Source organism: Vidua chalybeata, chromosome 7 (genome assembly GCF_026979565.1).
Source record: "Vidua chalybeata isolate OUT-0048 chromosome 7, bVidCha1 merged haplotype, whole genome shotgun sequence".
Classification (NCBI taxonomy): domain Eukaryota; kingdom Metazoa; phylum Chordata; class Aves; order Passeriformes; family Viduidae; genus Vidua; species Vidua chalybeata.
This window is the reverse complement of record NC_071536.1, coordinates 28,386,232-28,412,680: the sequence shown is the minus strand read 5'-3', so window position 1 is coordinate 28,412,680 and position 26,449 is coordinate 28,386,232. Positions and strand designations below refer to the sequence as shown.

The 26,449-nt window shown below is 41.9% G+C and overlaps 1 protein-coding gene across 1 annotated transcript in view; it reads right to left on the bottom strand.

Moving 5' to 3' along the window:
- PDIA5 (protein disulfide isomerase family A member 5) overlaps positions 1-26,449 on the bottom strand; it is a 98,618-nt gene that overhangs the window by 50,588 nt on the left and 21,581 nt on the right. Inside the window, exons 4-10 of the mRNA XM_053948181.1 lie at positions 19,986-20,069; positions 19,171-19,216; positions 13,488-13,580; positions 12,166-12,226; positions 8,546-8,613; positions 4,075-4,166; positions 3,898-3,969 (exon numbers count right to left, since the gene is read on the bottom strand). Of these exons, the coding sequence (XP_053804156.1) occupies positions 3,898-3,969; positions 4,075-4,166; positions 8,546-8,613; positions 12,166-12,226; positions 13,488-13,580; positions 19,171-19,216; positions 19,986-20,069 (516 nt within the window). The remainder of the gene's footprint in view (positions 1-3,897; positions 3,970-4,074; positions 4,167-8,545; positions 8,614-12,165; positions 12,227-13,487; positions 13,581-19,170; positions 19,217-19,985; positions 20,070-26,449) is intronic.

Below are 26,449 nucleotides of genomic sequence, written 5' to 3'. Positions count from 1 at the left end.
GACCATGAGCCAGCTACACACACCATTTCCCCAGGAATACATGGTTTTATCCTGAACAGAGCTTGTGAGCCAGGGAAGCATCGTTATGTCCTCACTCTGCAGTGGGCTTGTAGGCCTAACTCAGCAAAGATACTCAGCTGCATGCTTCACCTAAAGGCAAGTGATGTGTTCTACCAACATCACTATGATTGCTCCTGAGTTCAACTGTTCTTGATGGGTCAGAGCCACAGAGACTGCTCAAAGACACGGTGGCGAGTCTGGAAACAGAACCTAAGCTCCTCTGCAGCTCACCATCCCAATAAACAATTGGTTTTGGCTTTTATTAATGTACATTAAAAAGAGAATTTGGCAGCTGTGAACTAAACTTGTGCTAATTGACATTTTATTTATTAAAGCAGTCTTCACAGAAAAGACACCCAAACATACGAACATTGGGAGCCAGACTTTGAAGCTATTTTTGTCAGTTGCAGTAATGAGTTCCAAACCCCCCCAAATTTCCCAAATTCTTTGGCAAAGTACACACGTCTGGATGTGACCCCATCTCTGCTGAAAGCAGATTTACTATTTTTGATTAAAACTTATTATTGTGTTAGCTGCCTGGAACAAGGAATGGCAAACAGATGATAACCCATTTATCCTGCCTTACTCATTTCTAGGCTGAAAGCCTAGTTTGATAAAAAAAAGCAGTAGAGATGCACAGATTCAGATAGCAAATTCTGTTGATGTAAGCAATAGGTGTGATCCAAGAGTATTAAGCAATCCATGCAGAACTGTGATGCACACCTCTGCTGCTGCTTCTGTGATAAACAAACCAAGAAGCAAACATCAAAGTGAAAGGTCAGAGCTGCACCTGGCCAAGCAGCACGGAGAGAAATAATCTCCAGGTATCCTGGCAGGGTCAAGGCTTTCCAGCAAACACCATGACACTGGATTTGGGAGTTGGATTGAGTAGGCAGAGCAGGATGAACATGGACACAGTGCCTGCAAAGCACTGGGAGAACATGGTGTTCAGCAGGGCCTGGTGTGACCTATTTCAGTCAGGAATTAGTAAAACAGGGCACGGGATGTTTATTCAAATTTAAAATGCTGTGCATGCTAATGAGCCTACACAGGAGGTGGCAAGAAACACCTCAAGGCCTGGAGAAAGCAACAAGCAAAATTTAAAATGTCATTTAACACTGAGACAAGGCACACCCAACACCTGATTACAATGACAGAAGTCCAGAAGAGCTATCAAAAGCTAAATCAATTGAGAGCACAGGACAAGTTCTTGATTTAACAAAGTTGTTGATGCTAAGGAAGGGCCTGAGGGGAATCTAAAAAAACAGCAAGACAAACTAAGCAGCTATTGAAGGCAGCAAGAAGCTGCTGGGCTTGCCTACCACTCAGGCTGATAGAGCTGTGTATCAGATTTAACAAAAAAGTGGTATGTACAAAATAGCATCTCTACTGTGTTGGATTAAGGCTGAAGGCTGTATGAGGTTCACCTCTATAATTTCATGAAAACATCTGAATCTCCATAACACAGTAGCCAGTAGCTTATTATGAAGATAAGAAAGGTGAAGTATCTGTAAGACTGATACATTAGCACACTTCAGCATAAGAAAGTAGCACTTTTAATAAGTAGTAAAAAAAAAAAAAAAAAAAAAAAAAAAAAAAAAAAAAAAGAGGTGTTGGAGCCCTCCGAACTAGCAGTTCTTGTCCTGAGAGGAAAAAGCATGGACAATTATTTAAATAATTTTAACTTTTGTAAGTTATATCATGTTCTCCCCCACAAATGAGCCTAAGATCACCCACTTTCAACACTTTACCGGTAGTATTTAGAGGGGAAAAAAACAAGAAAAGGGGGAGAGAGCTGCTTTTCTGCAGAGTGTACTTATTGTCCACACATAATGGGCTATTTCATATGGCTGAATGTCTGCTGGATTTGCTTCCAAGACTCCACAAGGACAGGACATGTATGCACAGTAAAAAAATGCATTGGCTTTCCTTGCCATGGCCCTGCCATGCCCTGGTCCTCAGAGTAACATTTTGTACAAAAACAACCTTTCAATATTTTAATAGTATGCTATTCTGAAACACAGCCAGTGCACCCTACAGCTATCTCATTGCACTCCTTGGCTTTCCTAAAGCCCTTGCCACACCATTTTGACTACCTGTACTGCATATTCTTCAGAATAGTATAATATTATGTATGTATCATGTTTACCCAATATGCAGTTTTATTAATAATTTAATTGATTGTAATTTAAGCATCAATTACTGGCAAATTATAAGTACACATAACTACTCAATGTGGTTTCCTTAAAGGTTGTACCTATTACACAAAACAGGGGCACAAGGCTACTGCTCAGATCATCTTTTGGGCAACTAATAAGCATGCACTAAGTGAGGACAAACAGCTGTCTTTAGCTCTGGACTGCTGAAGTATCAGCCAAAGCCCACAGTGGCTTGTTAGCAGAGATTATCATTGGAAAGAGCTTGCAGCTGTTCTGCTTTCCTCCAGTAGCTGTGTTCACTTGCTGTCACAGCACTGATATAAAGGTACTGCATATTGCAGGGATTATCTGGATATTATGTGGGCAGACAGGGGGAAAAAATACCCCAAACAGCTAATGTTTCACATATGCACATATGGTAGCCAAGAGATAACCACATCCTTGCAAAACTGAAAAACGTAACAAAGTACAAATGATTAAGCCATATCCTTGCTCCAAGGGCTGATCATCTTCTTCGAGTTGCTGGAGTTACCATCTTGATCACTCACATTTGAAAACTTAATTGACTACACGAGGCTTAATTCCTCTGGCTGAATTCCTCCTCTTTGAGCTACTGGGCAGTACTTGCTTGCAGTGTTTGTAGCCCCTGATGCTAACAGGATGCTGCTCTCACTTCATTTGTGGGTTCCAAATCCTGAAGCACTCAACCTACTGCTGCTGGAGACCCTGGGCTACCTGCAACCATATGCACATCCCCAGCACAGCCCCACTGTACAGCAAAACGCATTTATTCTGAGCCAATTTTGCTAAGCTGTACTATTACAATAGTTTGCAACAGTCTGTTCCTTCCCATGGGTTTGTTTCCTTTCATTAGCTTAATTTCAGTATTATTTCCATGACTGCAGCAAACAAGGGAGGGTTACAAAGATGACACCACGCCCAAGAGCCTGGGCTCACTGCAAATGGGATCTCTCCACCACCAGATTATCTCAGCTCTCTCCAGCTGCTCCATCAGCTTCACTGACCACGTGGGGATTTGCACCAGTTGAAGAGCAGCTATACGCACACACTTTTCCTGTGTGTCTCTGAACTGCTAGTCCCATAGGCTCATTCAGCCCCCAAAATGTTTATGACTGCAAACAGCTCTCTTTAGGTAGAACAAGGTTTCTACACTTTCATGTCATGACAGCAAACACAGATGTTGTATAAGTGACTACCCATCCAAGGTGCCTTGATCTTCAGTTTGTCGCTGCAAGACACTTCAAAGGCTTCAGCTAAAGGCTGATCAACCAACAGGAACTGTACACTTGGTATATACATTTTTAATAACACAACAGAAGTCAAACCTTTTGCAAGGTATTAAGTTCAAGCACCCAAGATCACTGGAAATTTAAGCTGGCATTTTTAACCAAGCTGAGATCTGTGTCTCTGCATTTATTTTAGTCCACAGTCAGCCTCCTATGACAGACAAAATGCAATTGTGAAATGCAAGGCATGCATGCTAAAAACCAAACATTCGTCAATCTCTCTGTATGAGCTTAGCTGATCTCAGCAGGGTAGTTTTGTTTGCTCTTCTGAGCAGAAGGAAGGAGGGAGAGATGTCAGTTCCTAAACCATTACATTCTGTAAATAATGAAGAGTACATAAAAGGTGGAGTGCATGAAGTTCAATGCCTTACTGTTTCAGCCACTCTGCGATATCTGCTGCGGTAGCACCAAAGTTCTCAAAGTTGAACAGGAACTTTCCTTTCCTGTTAAAGCAACAAAACAAGGATCAGTCCTGGCCCTAAAAGATAAAAACACTCAAATTATACAAGAGTGCATGATTTCTAAAATAATTGCAAAACATAACCGACTCAAAATAGCAGATTGTAGGATATCCCCGGACATTGAATTCTTCTTTTATCCTTTCAAATTCAGCAGAGTAAACATTCATCCCCGCAAGAACCTGGAAAAACAGAGCATAATGTTACTGATTCTTACAATACAGCAGGAACATCACACCATTTGTTTGAAGATTTAAGTAAAACCTACTTCAATCTGGGCAGATTCTGATTTCATTCATATAGCTGTCAAGGAAGGGGCTCTCTCTAAAAGACACTGAAGTTTTTCTGATTTTGTGCAAGGGGAAAGAGAACAATACTTGAGTATAATCCAGAGAAAACACACAGCAGCTAGCATGTCACCTCCTCATTGCTCTGGAAGCATTTATGTTTCTTTTTATTCACCCACTAACAGAAATACCTCAAGGGAATTCTCTCAATTGCAGCACTTGTGCTCAGCTTTGCACATTTGGATTTTAAGCTACAACTAGATTTTTTCCTCCTCTGCAAGTAGAAAAAAAAAAAAAAAAAAGAGTTCTTAGTTCATATTCAAACATTAAACAGGACACCAGAAATTCTACCCTCAGCTCTCTAGTTTCCACTCCAGCAATAAACTTGTCTATGTCTAACCAACTTGTCAATGTCTAACCAACCACAAGCATTATCCCAGTTCAATAATGCACTTACTGAATGGCAAGGCGAAATCAGCATGACTTTGATGTGAAAATAAAACATGCCCTATTTCCATGAGCTCAGGAAATAGCACGTGGCATTTATATGCTCTAAATATGTTAACTTAGGTAGGGCAGCATATAATGAGTTAAGAATTAACCTTGTCCTACAGTCTTCAAAAGAGAGGCACAGAAGCACAGTAGCTTTTCAGACTAGCACATCAAACAAAAACTTTCTCCTCCCCACTCTTCAGCTCTATCCCAATCCATCCTCCATCTCAACAATCCTTGAGCTTCAGGTTCAGGGTTCCTGTGACTTATACTGTGCCCTGCGACTTATTCTGTGCCCTGTCCAAATGTCTTCCAAATATTTCTGACATGCAAATTGGAAGATGGGATTGATTCCAAGGTTTTGTGGGTGTGCAATTCACAGAGGCCATTCTGCTGTCAAACTTGGACCCAGCAAGTTGCTGAGATACCACTTCTTGATTAACTTAGTTTAATGGCATTGACGGCTTAAATAATTTTAGCAGCAGGGTCTTAATCCAACCCTCTCCTCTTTCCCTCTCCAAAACCAGGATTTTCTCCTTCCAGCTGAAATACCACATCAGAATTTAATACCATATTCCTGACTGCAGCAAACTACACAAACCAACCAAATGTGCTCAGAGCCAGCATGAAATAAATCTTAAAGCAGAAAATCCTCATTTGAAGGTCAACCGTTCCTAAGAATGTGCTGGAAAGTCACAAAAAGATACTTTGTTTTCTCTTCCCTATCCTAAGAAAGGATAAATTGAACAGAGGAGAGTACAGAAGTAAGGTTTATACTTGCTGGCCTAGTCTTTGAATTTTCCTCGTAGTTCAAACAACCAGACTGACTTAATTCATATGAGATTATCTAGACTCAATTCTCCTCTTTCCTTATCCTCCATGTCACCACCTAAAGGCAGGTAAATACAATAGATCAAGATACAATGGTTGCTTTATAAAGCAAGAACCAGTTTTCTTAACCAATTCCCTAATTAACACCAGCGTACCAGATTCCACTTTTGCTGTGAACTCTCAGAGGATTTCCTATGATTTAAATGGGCATTTCTGGCCATGTCAGACAATTTCACTGTGTCCATCTAATGGTGATTGATAAAAGTCAATAACTTGGATTCATTCTCGTGTTCATTATGTTATATGAAGCATATTTAGCAAAAACGGTTATTACAATAGGATTTGTTTTAATACAAGAGTAATAGGTTTAGCTGGCCAATAATCACAGAATTATGAAATATCAGGCTGACAGAGACCATCCAAACACACCTACTGCCCAAAGCCAGGGCCCTCCTGCCAGACGTTTGGCCAATTTGCTTTTAGCAAACGACTGAATGACCCCAACTTCAATTTAGGTCCATTACCTCTTGAAATAGCCATTGCAAAAACAAAGATCAGTTTATTCCTTTCACCTCTGCAGTGACGCTTCACATATTTCAACACTTATCTGCTCTCCAACAAGCTACCTAGGATCTAAACCAACTCTGAACCTTTCCTAGCTGCCCAAGTATTTGGAGTTTCTGACCGTTCCTGTTTAGTTGTGACACCCTACCCTGATTCTCAGTTTTCTTGATGGGATTGCTCCAAAACTGGTACCTTACAGCACAAAAAAAAAAGACAAGCACCAAAGGAGGAAAGCACTTAAGCATATTCTCAAGTTGGTCCTTACTGAGCAGAGCAGTCTGGCACAGTCACAAAGTTCATGGGCATTAGGGAGATGGTGAACGGTTTGCTAATATCCAATTCCTCCCTGATCTGGGGTGATAGTGACAGTCACTCACCAGAGCCCAGCCAACCCTCTAACCACAGGAATCTTTCCTGCCAAGGATAAAGAATATCCACTTCTAATTTGGAGCACTTTTTGCTTCTGCACTGGGTGCAATGGAATTGTAAGATATAACCATAATATAAACTAAATATGCCACCCTGCCTTCCTCTCAGTAACAGGACTGGGACAAGAAACAACCAGTCCCAAGGGAACACAGTGGCCAGTGACAGGTACAGTTCACCCTTTCACTTCTATGACCTCATCAATAGGCAATACTGTACTTAATTTTCCTGCTATATAACAGCAATAACCACTTTTGAGCCTGGCACATCCTGACAGCTAATGACAGGTCAGATTAAAAGGCCAAACCTTCAGCTCATCCAAACCACTCATAAACTTTGCAGCCAAGTCTGATCTGGAGGTCAACATCACTCTAAGGCACTTCATGAATAATTTATGATGGGTACAGCACAGTTAACTTTAGAAATGGCAAGCTGTGTACACATCCCACTCAGGAAGCTAATTGGTCATATTTTAACAAACAGACAATTTTTTTTGTGAAAAACATGGGTTGCAGTGGCACAACTGAACTTTCCTCTGATCTGATTCTGCACCACAACCCTCCACTGCAAAGAACTGTGTCCCAGCCCTGTCACTCAGCTGTGCAGGATCAGCCCGGATCTATAGAAACCATTTCCAAGTGAGGAAGGAAATACTCAAACCAGAATAGATCTAAATTATCTGGTCTGAATTTAATAAATGAGCTGCACATGAACAAGGAAGGGATAACTGCAGGAGGATAGAGTGCTGTGCAGCATGCCTTCTCTCTGGGACTGTCTCTATAGGTGATGGCTTTACCTTCCTAATCCCTCTCACCCCACAAGGTACTGCCATGCAGGGCAGGAGTGCCTTCCCAAAGGCTGCAGCACATGCTTCTCTGAGGGAAGATGGCCTTAGAATGCTGCCTGGCTCGACAAAAACAGTCTTGAAAATATCTTCTAAAGCTTGTGCCATGTCCTAAATAAATCTAACTCTCACTCATTCCAGCCCTAAGCAAACAAGGATTTAAAGAAAACACTTCTGAAAACAACTGGTTTGGAGAATGTTGGACAGTCTGACAGCACTAGGTGGTCACAAGAACAAATGGCCAGAGCTGCCCCAGCAATGAACTGCTGTGCTTCATCTTTTCCTCACAAGGAAACCTGTAAACACAGCAGTGAATGATCCACCAGGCAGAAACAGACCAAATCCTACTACAGCTGTGAAACAACAATCCTATTTCTTCATCCTTTATGTACTCCTGGCATCATATAAATCATACGTTAAGCACATTATAAAACCTTAACTAGACAGGTACCTTTGACTTGCTTACAGAGATCAATGCACCTTGTAACTACAAAGGGGTAACTAAATTACTGTGAATTCTGTACTTTAGAGTCAAAACTTACTTTTATATCAATGTGACATCATCTTTGACAGAGCTACAGTTAAACTGTAAGCTTCTACTAACGCTGAGTGGCTGGAGGGTGACCAGTAGCTTATGGGAGGGGGATTTCCCTCCCATAACACTGTGATTCTCCACTAAAAAAGTGGATTAATAGCTGCAACGAGAGCATCCATCCCTGACCTTTCTATGAAACATCAAGCCAAAAAGCTGATCAAACCAATTAAGGCAAACATTTCTTTTTTTACGAAAATGAGCTCAAAAGGCCTAAAAAAAATCACAAATGAGAGGCAAAACATAAATCTACATAGTGTCAGAGCCTGTATCTCCATGGAATAAACTGTAGTGGATATAAAGGGCAAGGGAGTTCGCATCTCATTCTCTAAAGTTTTAGAAGAATAAAAACCAAGAGAAAATCCTGAAGATATCTGGATCAGAGTAGTTTACTTCTATTTTATTTCAGCTAGCTTAAAAATGGATCATTTTGATTTTGATACATATTTGTCGACTTATAGACTTTAAAAAAAAAGTGTTAAAGTGATTTTTGAAATGTCATATAAATCTCATTGTCTCACTTACATATTTACCCTTGAGTTCTGTGGCTGCCTGCTGATAAGATGGCATCATTCTCTTACAAACACCACACCCTGATAAAAAATAAATTGTGTAAGTAATATGCCAACAACTCTATTCAACCTCTTCTACAGTATCTATCTTCCAAAGCATAGGAAGTAATATTTTATATTTAAAAAATTAAACAAAAATTCTTTATCTGCTTCACGAAATCATTATTAGGTTTCTAAGGATGTTACTTGTTACAAGCATCTGTTTTTGAACATTTTTCATGCTCTTCATTTTCATATTCATTTCTCATCCTAGTATGGAGAGAGTAAAACCATCTTATATTCCTCAGGCTCTGAGCTGAGCCCAGAGAATACAAGATGGAACACACATATCAAAAGTCAACAGAAGACGTCATAATTGTGAACTCAAAACAAAAAGCTCTGTGCATTTCTGGTCTTTGAAGGGACAGGGGGAGGTACTTCGGATTCATCCCAGCTTAACAAGGCTCTGAAATTAATTTGAGATGCATTTCCTAAACACATTACACAGCCATCAAGTGTTAAACAGTACTCTGTTAATTGAGCAGACATAGCTCAGAAGCAACAGCCCTTGTAAGATACAATAATGTGCTGTGGAAAAAGACAAAGGGTGAGTGAGGAAGACCACCAATGTGTAGTTGGAGTGTGCTGAGTGAGAGCTGCTTGATGATGCTCTGCAGTGCTAAGCAGATTAGCAGTAAATCACCTTGTAAGCAGCAGTTTCACCCCTGCCAAGTAAAATCTGTGCATGCAGATGGGAAGGGGCAGGAGTGCAGACAGCATGGAAGAAAGGTAGCTGGAGCCAAGCACTCCAGACACTTATTGTGGAAACTCTCAGTCCACCATGGGACAGTAGTCAACATTTCTGTTCAGCTTAACAGACAGAGTTTTGAAAATATCTTCCAGAAAGAAGGAACAGATTTTGCAGCCACTAGTTTAGGATCACATCAGCATGCCTGAAAAAGAACATCCTTTAATCTGATGAAGGAGAGTTCTTGTTTCCGTGGTCTTTCCATCTTTGATCTCTCCGTTCAAATTGACAATGAGGTTGTTAAATTAGTGCTGGTCAAAATGACAATTTCTTGGTGGGCACAGACCACACATTTAAGGCCCACTGAGGTCATGCAGCTTCATCCAAACCACTGGACAGACATCAAAATATGTGAGCTGGCAGATAGCATCTTCCGAATCCTCTATTTCTTCTCTCCTCAGGAGCCTCAGGCCCTTAAGTCCTGCAGCAGATTTCCCTATCTTCCCCTCTTCACTCTCTTACTGCCCCCTGAAGTACCTTCTAGGGCACAGGCACACACCAGCCTCCTCCATCTATCCATCACCCCATCATCCTCCTCTTCCCAGCTCTGCTCCCAAACCCATTTCAGTACACCCTCTCCTGTCCTCATACTTCTCGGTTATATTTTCAAGATGCTGCCAAGCCACATATACCCCTCAAGAGGCATAAAAGGGGAACCTAAAAAACTCATTTTCTTCTGTTCTTTCTTCTTGTACTTTTCCCAAAAGGGGCGCTTAATTAAATACAGATTAGTCTTTCCACTAGTTAACACCTACATTTTTAAAGCCTTGTTTTCAATCATGTTTATAAACAGCTCCTTCTTATTGCCAAATCCAGACAGTCTCCTGCAAGAGTCTTCTTTGACAGAGTTAACTAGAAATAAATCTGAATGCCTTCAAGTATACCTAATATTTCATCTTTAGTGCTGTCTGACTTTCTAATACAGGCACAAAAGTACAGTGAAAGGTCTGCAAATGGCAGGTAATATCTTCTGAGGAAAGCACGCCTTTGCTTTGAGTTGTTTTACCCAGACCAACCATTCCTGAAATATTAAAGTAACTACATCTATCTCTCTAGTTGCATTCATCTCCCTCTGCACCAGTACCTAATGAAAGAGCCCATTTCCTATCAATCTGCCTCAATTAATCTAAAGCCCCTGCTTCCAACAAAGCAGAGAAATAAGGCAGCTGTCTTCCCCACAGCCTCCCAGACAAAGCCTGTGATGTCCTCTCGTGCCAAAGACCTCCCTCACAAGTAACAAAAAGCTGAATTTCTGTTAGTGACCAGTCTTGATTTGCTGCTCCCAGTTATGAAAGGTAACACCTGTATGTAACCAATAATTTCAGCTGCCCAAAGCCCGTATTTTATTGCAACTGCTGGATGTATTCTGTCTCCGGTAAAAGGAGCAAGAAAAGAAAATTTGGACAACACCGATTCAGAAAGTCTTGTGTGTTAAATAAAAGATGAGGGAGTTACAAACTGAGAAATCAGAGGGGAAAAAACCTCACAAGTAGACTTCCTTCACAGCAGTTTGGAAAGCATCACAAGTATTACAGCACTGAAAACTAGCAGGTGTTTTGCCACTTCAAAGAAGAGAAATTGGAAGGAGGAGGGTTTCTGGGGGAATGGTTCAAAGAGAACGAAGGGTTAGATAAGGCACATTTCAGAAAGAGGCTCAGTTGTGGAAAACAATTACTCCTGACAGAGGTAAACTGTGAAAGCACCGTGCAGCCCAGCTCTCCCTGAAGGGACGATTTACAGCAGAGCAGCCGTATCATCTCCCGCTGATCCAAGGCTGCAGCTACTGGGAACAGCCACACACCATGCCAGGCCACACAGGACCTCTGCAGAGTCTGAAGGCACAGAGCCAAAAGTGATTTAATTTAAAGAAAAATCATCCTCTTTGTGATGCATCAAACTAAGTCTTAGGCAATTTTGGCCATCTTGGCCGTGCTCAGATGAGAATAAAAAGGCAGACTTGTGTTTCAGGCAGTAAGTACAACAGAAAATACACTGAGAAACACCAGATAATGGTGCCATGGGATACAACTTTTCAAGAGAATCAGACAGCAAATTGCTTCAACTTCCCTATCAGGGCACTGCTGGGAGGCTTTCCTAGTTTAGGTCACACATTTATTCTCTTCTCATGGCTTCCCTGCTTCCTGAACTGAGCAACATCTCAAGTGCAACACAATCTTGCTTAGAAGAGCTGGAAATCCTCTTACACAGCAGTCACCAGGAAACACAAAAAGGCAGCTGTAAATCTGCAACATCAAGGAACAATAGGCAAAGCAATGACAAGATAGCAGCAATACAAGGTCAAGGTCACAAAAAGAAATGGGGAGACAGAGTCTCCAAAGTGCTCTGCTCTTCCTGAAACCCCACTCACATTTGAGTTAGCCCTGCCCACGTGGGCAGGAACATGCAGGGTGCCTCTGGGATGGAGCAGGAACAATAGTCCTGCTCCTGACAACTGCACTGTTCCCTCTGCCTGCAGCACACAGAGTCTCTGTTCTGTGCAGCACAAATGTAGAAAGGACAACAGGTAACAAAATTATAGAAAGCGGCTGCTTAAAAGAACATTGAGCAAGAACCATCATCACAAGAGAAAGAGACAAGACCAGGATACAAGTGATGGACAACCAGGGAAAAACTGAGGACAAACAGGCAGAACAACACAAGGAGCTGAATGATAAAGGTGGCACAAGATGGTATTATTAGTAGCACAGGTGAAGCTTCTAGTCAGTCTTGGACATCTCTCAGCAGAGAAGGGGGAAAGAGGTGACAGGATATGCTGGTCTACTTACATGGGGCATAGAACATCATCAGTAGGGGCTTGTCTTCCTTCTTCAGAAGCCTTCTCAATTCCTAGTGAATGAGCCAAAGAAAATAAAAAACACACTTATACTCAATGACACTGTACTACAACTTTAAAAAATGAATGTATGTATTCATAGAACACAGGCTCATTTATCTGAGGGAAAAGGGCTCATCTTTCCTAACAGACAAGACTTTTTTTTTTTCCTTGTTCAATTTTAACTTGAAAGAAGATGACAAATTTTATTATACATTCAGCTATCTGCTGAATATCCTAGACGAGTATCTTCACTGTTAACATGTGGAAGTTCCATGGTTTAGCTCATTCTCTCTGCAGAATCTCTACCTGAAAAAACTCTTTCTTCACTGACACATCCAAAATCCATATTGCAATTCAAAAAGTCAGACTCAATAATAACAAAACAAGTTCAGTTCTCACACTATGAAACCTTGCCAAACCTATGAGATGCCATGTGAAAAGGATTTTTCAGTACCAGCATGATAGGAAAAACTAGATGAAGTTTTCAAATTGAATGCAACCCCTGGAAGCCTTATAATGGAGTACAGAGGGCGAACATTAAAAATTAATCTTCCTACAAAAACTGAATGTCACAATAACCATTTCTAATATTAAAAATGAAAGCCAGAAAATTGAAATAACCCTTTACAAAATACCAGCTAGAGTCCAATCAATTAAAGTTTAAAAAATCTATAGACTAGAAAACTAATATAAAAGACCAAGCTGATTATATCAGAAAAAACATAATGAGTAACTGTGGTGGCACTGGCTTTTTAAGGTAGTTTCATCACATTTGCTGCTTTCCCACTTAACACGGAGAGGACAGTTCCTGTACCAAGTTAAATCCCTCAAGATCTGGATCCCCTTTCCTCCTGCTTCACACTTCCTAACCTCAGGCACATGAGGGAACCCAAGGTTTATCGACAACCTGCAATTTGAAGAGCAGCATTCTACCTCCTACTTGCATTCTGCAGTGACTGCACCTTGCAAGCTGCTCCATTTCCCTGAGACAAAGAGGGCTGTGCCCCCACACCATCCACAAGCTCTGACACTTGCTGTGTAGCTGGCAAACTGAGGTCACAAGCACATGCAGGGCAGAGGAGGGCAAGAAACACAGGACATTACAGCCATCACAACTCACAAAATTTGTCAAATCACTTCGAAGAGGCTGGGTGCTTTAAACTTCCCTTCCAAAGAAACGAAATAATGGTGTTTCACTAAGAGTTAATACAAACATATGCACTCCATCCCATATATTTATGAAACAACAGAACATCTATCCAGCTAATGTACCTTTTCACTGTCAACATGCACAATATCTTTGGCTTCAGGATCTTCCTCCCACAGTGGAGCACCTTCTGGATCCTTGAGAAAGGCCACCATAGACTGTAAAAAACAGGGGGGAAAATCTTTTAGAGAAACACGAATAGAAATCATGAGACATCCAATCTCAAATCCATACTGTGATGTAAACCCCATCCAATTAGTGCCTTTGCTTTTCTGCTCATATATTCATCTGCTCTAATGCAGATTAGCACAAATCTCCTGTTGCAGAACCAAGTGAGCTGTGGGTGTGTACCTTCATCATAACAGGTATTCCAGCTTAGCCATTCCCACTCCCACTATAAAACTGGGGAAAACAGAGTGGAAGTGGACCAACACACAGAGAATAGCTTCAAGGATCCTTCAGAGAGGATGGTACTTTCAACAGTACTAGACCTTCCACAGAGAGTCCCTGAGTTAGCAGGAAAGACTTCTCTTTATACAGAGGTCAGGCTCCCATGCCCTTCACAGTATCTGAGTAACAGGACTAGCTGGAGGGCACATTGATACTTGCTGTGAGCAAAAGCAAATGAACACACAGATCAAACTGCTCATTTGGTCAAAGGAAGAATAATCCACCAACAGGCCCCTGTGTGACCCACCTACCTAAAAAATTCACTGAATGCAATTTCAAGTATGAGAATAAGAAGCAAATGTGGCAGAAGTGGAAAATACAAAACCCTAGGATTCTGCAGCTCCCACATTCAACAAACTGAGTACACCTGCACACACACTTTGTAACTGCTTTACCTGACTGACATGCAACCAAAAATCCCTTTCAGCAGATCACAGCTCTACTGTCTTTACCATAATGAAATATACTCTGACAGCTCTGACTTCAACCCCAGCCTGAAAGAAACTCCAGCCCTCCTAAATCAATGAGATTCTTTCCATGGATTCTGGCAGTCACACTACTCCCTGTTTCCAGCTGTATATGCAAACACAGGCTTGATCACTATTATCCTCAGATGTCTGTGCTCTAGGAGACATAATACCTGGTATTCCATGTTCATTCAGCACTCAGAATGCCCCACTGCTTTCTCTATGGCATTGCTCGTAGGTTTGTGTCCATTCCCATACAGGATCTCTGCCACACCAGTAACACAGTGAGCTCCCTGAGGAGCTTCCTTCAGTGTGAGTGTGAGTGGATGAAGCTGCCACAGCACTGAGCCATACTAACACACACCAAGACTACTCATCTAAAAGCCTCTCTCAGGAGCAGGCTGGCAGCACACCTGGTGACACGTCCCATCACTGGAACGGTCTCAGAGACATTTTTGCTGCCTGTTTGCCTTTCGTAGAGCTGCTGTGGTACAACATCTCAACAGAGAGGAGAGTTTAGCTCATTTTCCTTCCTCTCAGTTGGTACTGCAAGGCTTGGGAAGATTCAGAGCTTACAGCAGGATCCATTTATTGCATTTATGTTTCTGTCTGCTTGCACAGCTAATATTGAAAAGATTTGTCTTATCACAAGAGGCAGCATGTATCAGTCACCAGACAGCAACCAAAACATTTAATGTACAGAGTAAAAAGGATCTAATGGGGGAGGATGACAAACGCTTCCAGAAGAAATTTGTTTTACAGTGGCATTATCAGGGAAAGGAGATAGTTAGGAAAAAATATATAAAATCAAGTAATTTACAATGGACTTACAATACAAAAACCTGTAGACTTAGAGGCATTAACATCCCAAATGACATCCTAAGAAGACTAATAATACATGGGGGAAGGAAAGATAAGGACAAAACAGCAGAGATGTTCTACCTTTAGGACAGCTGCATCAAGTTCTGCTCACCCTCAGCATGCACAGACCTCAACTACACACTGGAGAGGAGAGAGAGGTGAACATTTTGAACAGCTAATGAGTGTAATTGACTCTGCTAGCTTCAAGAATTCCTGCATGCCAAATTCAGTCATGTAGAAAAAGATGTGGTTAGAGGATGGGGGATTAAAGAGATTTAATTCATCCAGCCTCTCCCTCTCAGCCAAGACAGAAAAAAATTAGATGTGTAATGTCTTCTGGCAGGAGCAAGGCAGTTGCCTTGCCCTCAATTCTTCATGCAGCAAAGAGAACTTCCTCTCTTGCTTTAAACAGGGAAGAACAACACCCAAACAAACCACAGCATTCTCTAATCACAGAAAGGCAGTGGTCCCCAGGCTGCTCTGTTAAAGGCCACAGCAAGGTCCAGGACACAGCAACCCTGGTGCTGCAGAACCAGCTCTGCTCCAGTCCTGCCGTGCTACGGTCAGGACCCGTTTTGACCCCATGGCATGGACAGAAGCACCATGGGCTGTAACCAGCTGTGCCAGCTTTGAGCCTTAAATCTCCATTCAGCAGCATACAGGACATGCTTCATCCAGCACATGCTGCTAAAACAAGCAAGTTTTAACAGGAAAGCTGATCCATAATCATATACATGGACCTAGGTTTTAACCTGAAAGAAAATAAACATATCCTTGTGCTTTTGATTCCTTTGAAGTAGCATGCAGTAAGGATGCTAATAACTAGACCTGCCTCAATTTCACAGATACACTCCTTACAACAGCCAACTTGAAAAGGATTCAGGGTTTAGGGCAGGACCAATCCCTTGCTAGTACTAAGCAGATTTGTACTTCAGTGAGTTCTCTCCATTTTAGAAGAAGGGCAAAGCTCTCTGTGTACTTTATACTCCAGAAAAGACTTCATGTAATAAACACAGCCTGGATACTGGCATTGTGGCTCTCTTGAGAATTAGACATCATGTGGCAAAAGCGACATGTGCACAGACACTCCAGGTAAGATCAAAGACTGACCTAAGCTTAGGTCTTCAACAGCAGATGACTACAGCTACTTGAGGAGAAGATAGACTAGTACTTATGGTTCTTATATAGCTTACACTGGCACATGTTCTCAATTTCTGGCAAAAAGAAATTAAGTTTATGGACTCTGCACCAGCTGTTGTATACAGACCTCTGTGCTTTCTAACTACCAATGGATCTATCTGTTATGACTATCTAAAACTGTTTTTCAGACTCCTCAGTTCTTGGCTTTCACAATGTGTAGCTACAAGTTCCAATTTTTTTTTTTAAACATTGCAGTTATTAGTTTCAAATCAACCATCCCAAAATGCCACTGTTTGCCCTCAAATTTGGAGAAAAAAGTAGTAATAGCTCCCTTTTTTAAGCTACTCACAATTACAGAAATATCAAATTCTATTGGAATTTCCTCCAGCTGTCCTTTTTAGTATTGTGAGAACCTAAGCCCTTCTGCAAAGAATTAGAAATAAATTTTTTAAACTATTCCTAGTAATTTTGCAACACTGAATTTTGTTCTCTTGCCTTCCATCTCCCTTTCTTAGTTACCCCAAATGGCTCAGATCATAACACAGGTCTCAGCAGCAGGAGGTTCTGACTGACAAGCAACTTCCCTCTACTGTGAACACTGAGCTATCCTTTACTCCTCATTTTTCTAACAGTGAAACCACAAGGGCATCTCTGCTAATTACATAAGGATTTAGTTACTTTAAGAAATGAAAAGCTTTTCTAAAAACCTGAGTACACTACCAGCTGGATCAGCCACATCTATGAAATTGCTGATTACTCCAGAAGAATCCTTTCACAGTTCTTCAGAGCTGTGTCTATCATTCTCCAAAATGTCATACACATATTAATATGTCTACTGGATATCTGGAAAGTAGATCCGAGTTTTATTGCCACAAGTTTGCTGAATGATATGAAACAAATCCTTTAATCTCCCTGTTCTTCAGTGTGTCCACCTGTCCATAAAATGAGTATGATACCATATGTAATTGTGTTGCTCTGCTGCTCTCTGTTTGTATGTACTGAGAGACTCCTGACAAATGCAGCTGAGAGAGAGAAACAAAGGTCACTGGCCCAACAGAAGAAAACAGGGAGAAGTAAAACAGAGGGAGAAATACAGAAAATATCCAGGTAGCTGTGAGCAACAGAACAAGCAAACAGCTGAATTATTTGATCACTGCTCAGATCTGATCCACTGCCCAACCTGTAAATCATTAGTGGCTGGTTTCACAGGGGCAGTTTAATTGAGAAAGACTCCATCCCCTAGAGTGAGGGAGCTTCAAAATCCCTCTTGCACCTCCAATGGAATCCCACACCCCTGTCCATGGGATGCTGCTTTCTACTTCCCAGCAGGCAGGGCAAAAGGGAAGGGTGAAATGCTCATCACAACACAGCTGAAGAAATAAACGATCTGGTTCCTGTTGTGCTATGATTGCCTCTCAGCCCAATGCTCCCTGGAGCACTGCAGGTGCTTTCCACTTGATCTGATCTGTAAGGAAGAGTCACAGCACTAATTCCTGGCTGCAGCACTTTATAGAGGGCAGGAGAGATGCATCATGTATTGTTCAAATCACCCAAATTTAGGCAACTAGGAAGTCTCCCTTAACCCATCACCCACCATGAAGGAAAAAAACAATCACCAGCTGCAATTCCTCACTAAGTACAGAAGCTGGTTTAGGCAGCTGCTGACTGGGCTGGGTATTTAACATTGCCCTTCCTAATGCCAGGCAAGATTTCTGCTGCAGGAGATGGGAAGATACACGGCCCTACCCTTCCCATCTCAGACAAATCCTGCATCACAGCCTCAAGTGAAGACTGAATGAATTCAAGTCAGGGCACACTTCCAAGACAGTCCCCCATCAGCTACTCTCCAATTCTGGCTGTAAAAGCAAGGTCCAGAGTAAGTGCACTTAGGAGCAGCCACTCTGGCAGACTTAGGTTCACAGAGCATCTCACAGAGGCTTTCCTCCATCCCAGGGCAATGCCCTGAGCAAGCCAGGAAGGGGAAGTACATGGAATTATATCAGCCTGGGGTGAATGTCACTAAGCCTTCAAAAGACCAATGACTGTGCAGAGCCCAGGTTTGCTGAGGAGGAAGAGAAACAGGAACTGGGCATCAGAGCTGGACAGAAGATTTCTGGAAGCCAAGTCATTGCCAGGCTCCTCATGTCAGGACACTCCCAGCACTTCAGCAAGGCTTTGCAAAGGAAAGCTGCACACTTCTGGCCTGCTCACTGTACTTTCAGTCCACCATTCCCACAATCATCTGGATTTACAAATTCGTATCATGCCTCATGCCTTCTCTCTTCCCTTGCCCCCAGAACATTGCCTTCCATTGCTTTATGTCAAGATTTACCAGAAAAGAAGAAAGGTTATTTTATACCTGATGCACTCAAAGCACTTTCATAGGAGCTGTGGTTCTACAATCTGATAAAAGATAAGGCCACGCAGCTCTCTTTAAAGTTTATAAACACACAATCTAAGAACCTCAGAGAACTCCTTATCAAAACACAGTATCAGCTAATACTTTGAGTTATACTACCACAAAGAGCACCTTGTAATCAAAACAAGAAAGTCCTGATTTGTTAGTAGCGTGCAAGTTATCTTACAATTTACCTTCCAGTTCAACATGGGGTCAATCTTTTAAATAATAAACAATTTTCCTGGATCTGTGGTTGATATACATGTATGCACACAAAAACCTTTAGGCCATTCTGACCACTGTTTATAAAGATTAATTCCCTCCCTTTCATGCCTTCAGCATGAAAAAATATCAAAACCAGTTTTTAATCCACAAATGCCTCACCCACATCTAGCAAAACCAAAAGAATAATAATGGAATATTTGAATTTACCTTCAATGTGACTGCTCTGTTATATGCAGTATGAAATGCACCGTCCCTGTTAAATGAGGAGTGGGGAATAGTGTTAACTTACAGTAACATTTCTGGAATTCATACAGCTGCTCTTCCTGACTTCTCACTAACCAGAATAACATCATCCTGCTGATGCCATAGAACTAAGCAGAATTTACAGTACAGTAGTTTAAGGGTGGGTGGGGTGGGGAGAATGAGAGGAAGGAAAAAGGGAGGGTGCAAACCCAGTGTAAAGAAAACAGTTTCCCAGTAAACAATTTCCTTCCTGACACTTTAACAAGATTATTTACTAAGGCATGATCTTTGGAGATGGAGATGCAGCTGCTTGGTGTACCTAACATTATTCCCACTCCTATTACTTTCAGGAAGAAAAATACCTTGCTGTCTCATAACACTTGCCTTTCTCCATTCATATTATGAAGGGCTATCTCAAGTCAGAAAGGCAGAGGGAGGTGAAGCAACTTGTCCAAGGCACATGCCAGCAGGCAAGTGACAGAATGCAAGAGAACTCAAATCTCAGGCATCCGCCCCCTGCACTGGGCAGTTTCAGTCCATTGGACAACTCTCCCTGACTAACTCACTCGTGCTGTTAGTGTTCTCTGTTCATCAGCAGAATAAATTTAACTCAACTTCTGTCATAACACATGCTTGCAAACTGAAGAAACAGCAATTAATTTCATAGGATAAAAAATTAGACATCTTAATGCTGCAGCAGCATGGGGCTGAAATAAGAATAAACACTCTTAATGGGGGCATCAACAATTATGAACTACAAATCCCAGCCCAGCACTCACTTATAATGGAGTAAATCCACTCCCATCTCCTTTGAATTAGGATCTACCTTCATCTTCTTGCATAATTTTCGGCTTTCAGTATCACTGCAAGAAACACATATTGGAAGAAAGGTTACCAAAAAAGAAAATCAAATGCATTAAGTCCTGAGAACTCGTTGCTGTGGTCAGCAATCATCAGCAATTAATCCAAACTAACAGTAATTTGGAAGCTGTTTAGCTAAGTTTGTGGGACAAGCATTGTGAAAAGCTCCATTAGTCAATTTAATTTCTCTGTTTGCTTGGTCAGGACACAGTGAACTGTGTTAAATTTACATTCCAAAGCCAAGCCCTAACCAGTAGAGAAGCAGCTTATTCCAGCATGTCCAAGAACTTCAGCAGACCTTCTGTCCATGGGATTAACATAAAATTTAAGAAGCCAAATTTCAGTAAGACCCTGCTACTGTTAGGGTGGTGGTCAAAGAGCATTGTTTGTTAAAAGATTCAAAAGGAAAGAGCAGGTCAGCTTTTACATTTGGCAGAAGATAATAGAAAGCCAAAAAAAACCCCATGTTCATTTGTCCAAATCCATATCACAAGTGTTTAGCTTCAAAAATGTCCTGCAGAAAACAAACACCAGTTGAAATTCTGGAGCCCCAAGCCCAGCAACCCCATTAATTCTAGGTATCAAAGATGTGTCCTGGAGCCACACCTGGAAAACAGAGGCAAAAACAGCTCTTAAAGAAAGAGGGAGGTATCAACAGACAGACCTGCTGGAGGTGGTCTTCAAATTGAACAAGACTGAATTCCAGCACCAGATCAGGTTTGAAGAAGAGAGAAGGGTTATGGGAAAGAACTGCAAATGCTTTTGTTTCAGTGGGCAAGTAAAGGGTCTTCATGGCCTAGCAGCTCTCCTAAACAGTGCAGGAGTGAAGCCTTAAGGAGACTTCAAGCTGAAGTGAATAAGAAGTTGGTCAAAGATCTGGGGAGATGAGCAAAACAGAAAAGAGGATGATTCACATTGACAAGGCTGTTCTCTGCACTGACAAACAGCAAGATTAAACAGCTCGGAAACTTGCTCCCAGCAGAGGACAACTTGTACCTTTTACGCAGATAAATCAATTTAGAAAATGAAACACTGAAAACCCATCAAGTTTAAACTCATTAGAGACAACAAGATGCAAGGCTTGCAAGAGTCCCACCAAATTAAGTGTGCTGCCAGCACTGGTGCTAATTCTCCAATTTTCTCCAGCTGCCTTTCTACAAATGTGAAGAACAACAAACACCAAGTTCACAGTGAGCTGCAAGTGAGAATGCACCTTAGTGGAAACTTCCCAAATGCCTCTGGAAAAAAAAGGAGGAATGTGTCAGGGACACATGCAGCAAAATCAGAATATTATGCTGAAGATAAGAAATGAGAATTTTAAGGAACTAACAAAGCACACAGCTACCACACCAGGAAGGAGCACTTGTAATCTCAATTGAACAGAAGTGTATTTATCTGAAGAGTCTTACTGAATTCATGTCAGTTTTGCATTTTAACATCACTGTAATCCATAAACACGGTCTTTGCTTCTCTGTGAGGCTGGAGATCTGAGCTTGAGAACTGAATAATGTGGACACTTGTAACACTTGTGTCTCCTTGTAACAAAACTAGACTATGGAACAAATGACCTGGATTTGGAGTTATGCCAAAACACCATGTTTGTCACATGGAGTTCATACAAAAAGCCTGCAGCGACATCAAACCCATGGGTCAGAAACATTCTGTCTTCTCTCCTGTGCAGTTCTCCAATGGTCCCTAAATGGGCTAAACCTAAATGACTCGAAGGCCAAGGAATCTCCAGAGAAGACACCACTTTCAGATCATCCTTTTGTTTTACCCTGTGCAGATTCAGAGGCACAGAGAAGTTCTTGTGGCCCTGCTGTAGCTGACTGCCAGGCAGTTAACTACAGTCAGCTCACACAACAGTCAACATTTGTAAATGCTCTTTTAGACACTCCCAAAAGTTTCCAGTGTGCAGGTATATCTGTGGCTATCTCAGCTTTGCCAAGACAAATGTTATGTGCTTGATGTGAACAAGTGTAATGCTGAAACCTCAGCAACAGGGTCTGTGAAACCCCAAGATGTGCAGACATCTGTTCTGGTCTAAGCAGAGGACTAAACCAGGTAGGAGAATCCTGTGCCTGTTCTACCACCTATGTGGTGCAACAACTAACCATGTGGGGAAGAAAGTGTACTTTTCCCTTATGTGTCATTTAGAGATCTGAATGGATACTAATATTCTGAAGGATTTATAGTGGAAAGAAGCTACAAAGCATTATTACTGATCTATACCTGTGAGTATGCAGCTAGCAACTCCTACCACTTCAACTCCTATCAATTCATTTTCTGTTTGCATGAGTTTCTATTAAAAAAAAAAAAAAAGAAAGGAAAGATAAGAATAGCTATTTCACTGGATCTAAGTGTGCCCTGCTTTCAGGATTTCTCCATTTGCCGAGATTCACACAGCTGCCTGAATGCACAGTCATTATCACAGGAAAGAAAGCAGCAGTTTGCTCCAGTATGTCTCCTACCATTTAGTGGGCAGATTCTCTGCACCACTGCATTGAGAATTAAGCCTATTTATGCAAGCTATCTGCACTGATGCACGGGAGAGAAGAGGAGCAAATTCCAAGAATAGGACACGTCTAAATATGTATCAGTAATTTTTTCATGCATCAATGCAGATTTTTGCACATGCCAGACCCACCAGCTCAGATGCTATGCTAACAATTATTTGGAAAAAGCAGAAAAGGAGATGTACAGAAATGGCAGAGATGGATCCCTCTGCTTTTCCTTCTGCCTTCACTTAGAGAGAGTGAAAGATAACCTGCAAAGAGCAACCTGCTCTGATATCACTTGGTAATGACCATTATTCTTAATAAGAGTAAATATCAACACAGATGCAGCCTGCTCTGAGATTTGTCTCTTTTGAATCTCAGCCAACAGCCTCTGAAGATGAGCTCCTCAGCTCTCACATGGGAGAGGGTAATTAGGACTCTAGTTCTTGCAATTTAATTATATCACTTGAAGAGGCAGTGTAAAAGTTTGTTATAATGACTAAAAGTAAAAAAAAAAAGCTATCAAAACAGGAAATAAAAGGAAAAAGAAAAAGAAAAAAAAAAAAACAAGAACAAAAACATCAAACCACAACCTAAGAAGCCAGAAACTACTCCCAAAATCAGCACTCTATCAACCCAAGCTAAGCCACGCCAGACAAAGGCACCAGGCTCAGGAAATACTGGCTTGAGGACAGGTCATTAATGTGTCCCCAGCAGCCATCCTTGGCTGCCTCTTGCCATTTCTGTCCAGAGCAATTTGAACCCTAGCTGGTCCCTGCTGTGTTACTGCTGAAGGGACCCTTGCAGGCAGTCCTACAATAATCCAGCATTATCTCCCTGGAAAACCATCCAGAACATCGACCTATTTGCAATACCACAAGGACCTAACCAGCAGCTGTCTATGTGGTAATAAGGTCAAACCTTAAGTGGCACAATGGCACAGCTTCCATCTACTCCCACAGGCATGCTCTCTACTCTTCCCCTTCCACAAAACCAAGCCACAGCTCCAAAATGTGCCTTTGCTGGAGAAGTGAAGACATATGACAGCTTGGTAAAAAGAAAAATACAATGAATGATCCAAGCTGACCTAAGCAAGAAGCATAAATAACAACAGAGGTAGCGTGCATTGCAAAGATCGCGTGCACGCTTCACCCCTCTCCATTCCCGTCCCCATCTCCTCCACCAGGACACATTTCTGTCATTGGGGGTTATGATGGGGCTGGCAGGAAGCCCAGCTGGAGCACTCCCTGTAAACCTCTGGGGTCCCTTGTCAGTGTTGGCATGCGTGAGTAATCCCTTAGCACAGGCAGCCAGCTGTTACCGGGGCAGGAGGGTGGCAAGGGACTCCTGAAGGAGATCTGGCCTCCTTTGGCTCACCACCAGTGCAGCCAGCTCCGGAAGGGGACGTGTCACAGCCATTCCATAGGAGTGGCACAAGATGCTCTGCCTGTCCAGGACTGCCCATAGATCTGGACACTCATGGCCATAAGGATGGAGAAGCAGAGAGAAATACTGATGGCAGCCCTCAGTGGTAGGAGGAGCAACAGAGAAAAAGGCTTTTGCAGCAATGTGTCAAGGTAATTTGGAGAGAGAAGGAACGGAAGACAAAAGCTAGACAGAAGGAACACAAAATAAGACCCAAGGGTTTTGCTACAGTTAAGTCCACATAGTTTCTAAATCTAAACCAAGTCCAAGATGGATGGATGCCAAGTAAAAAATGGTGCATGGAGGTGGAAGTGTAAAACCTCCTCCCTGGGGCAAATTCAAATATTGTCCAGTCAGGTCCCAAAGGAACATGGTAAGAGCAAACATCCTCAGCACCATTCTCTGTCCTCAGCACATATAACATCTTTTACAGCTTCCTAATTATTTCCCTTATTATGTAATGCTGCCAATTGACCTCTCATGAAGACAGGAAAACAGCCCCACAACCACATCACTGGAGAGGAAGGATTTGGAACAACTGTCAAATCCCCTCTTCAGCAATGACAAAAATGCCATCCCAAAACATTCATGTCTCCAGCTGCCAATGTAACAGCACAGTGTGCACATGCTGTGTGGCCACATCACTTCCATGCCACTGCCCTGGCATCCCTTAACACTTCTCAGTGCAGAGTGCACCCTGCTTTCTTTTTCACCCATACGTAGAGGGTTTCCAGGCACAAGAAAAGTAATTAATAAAAATGCTGACAGAACCAATTCAAGTAACCAGGTCAGTAAATGTGCCTGCACAAAAATTATCTCAGTCCTCTACCAGCATATGATGTAACCACATGCAACCCACAGACCTCACGATTTCTAAACAGGTTTTCTCTTTTATCTGTACACTTCACCATCTGAAACAGGGCTCAACAATCCAAGTAAATGATGCTTCAGCAGTCCCTTATATCACTGTTGTGCCTGTAGACTCTAATACAATGGAGGCTCTGTTGTATCTGTGACAGAACAAACACTGTCACTGTCCCAACAGCTGGAAGGGACAAAACTGAGCAGGTAAGGAGCAAGAGTAGGCTCCAAGAGCAAGGGAATACAGCAAAGCAGAAGCAAGACTGCCTATAAAGCAGGGCTCCCAACACTGGAAAAGCTTTGGAAGGTACCAGTCAAAGCTGTCATCTTGTTACCAGCATGTCCTCTCATTCTTGTCTCCATTGTTCAGGTGCTTTCATTCTTTTATGTTCTAGTAAAAACCATCACTCCAGTTATAACTTCAGGGAAGTTCAACTGCAATTTCAGTCCAGCTATCAGAAGTGAATTATCAAACAGGGTTTCCCAGCCCAATGCACAGCATCTGCAATACCCTCTGGCTACCTTCCATAGAATACACTCTCCACACAACAGACTGATGAGCATCCTGGGAAAGCATGGAGTTGAGATCCTGCCAAACAACTAATTGAGCTTGTGACCCCAAAAAAGCAGCAAAAGAAGTGTTAACAGCAAAAATTTCCTCAAGCCTCCAAAAAGTATGAAATACATTTGCACTTGCAAACCTAATCTGAAAGAGAAGTCATTAACAGTCACTCGTAGTTAGATGTGCTCCTATGAAGTTTTGAAATAAAAAAAGGAAATTCATTAGCCATTGTTGGGGACAATACAGGATTTTGACTTACTCTCTGTCTTATAAATTCCACCCTCCAACAAAGACTGCGTTGTGGGATCTATTTACAATATAGCAGTTTGTGTACTTTGCTGACTAAGCAAAACCAGATTGATTCTAGCAAAACTCTCCTCTTCTCAGACTGCAGGCCTGTCTCCCCATCATCCTCACTTCTCTCTCCCATTCCAGGCCAGCAGTTGCCACAACTACTGCTGCTAACAGTATGTCACATTTGTAAGGCTCCTCATATTCTGCAATGATCCCACACCTTCATGTAACACTCTCTTGAGTCTGATCTGAAATCAGAAATAAAAAAAAAATCCTAGGGAAAAAAATCCCTTCTCAAACCATCAAGCTAGCTTGCACTTCTCCAAAGAGCTGGATGGTAATGGCTTACACCTACTTGAACAGAAAATCCATACTTAGCCAACAGAGCAGAAAGGCACTTAGATACTCTGCTCCTGAGTGGGGTTTAAGGACCTGCAGGCACCAAAATAGGAACAGGACCAGGAGAAACGAATGCAGAAGTAATGACCACAGGAAGCTTAAACACAAGATTTGTCCTGAAAAAAAGAAATGTTTTGCACCCATTCTGGGTTCCTGATGGAAATTATCTTCTAGAACAAGTAACAAGAGCAACGGGTTTCCACAGCACAGAACAAATGAACCAGTCAAACAGTGCAGCACATGAAAAGCTTGAATCTTTTAAGGGATGGGGGAGCATGAAAGCCAAAACCAGAAAATGTACTGCTGGAAAGAATTAAAGATAAGGATTAGCAGATGAATGGGA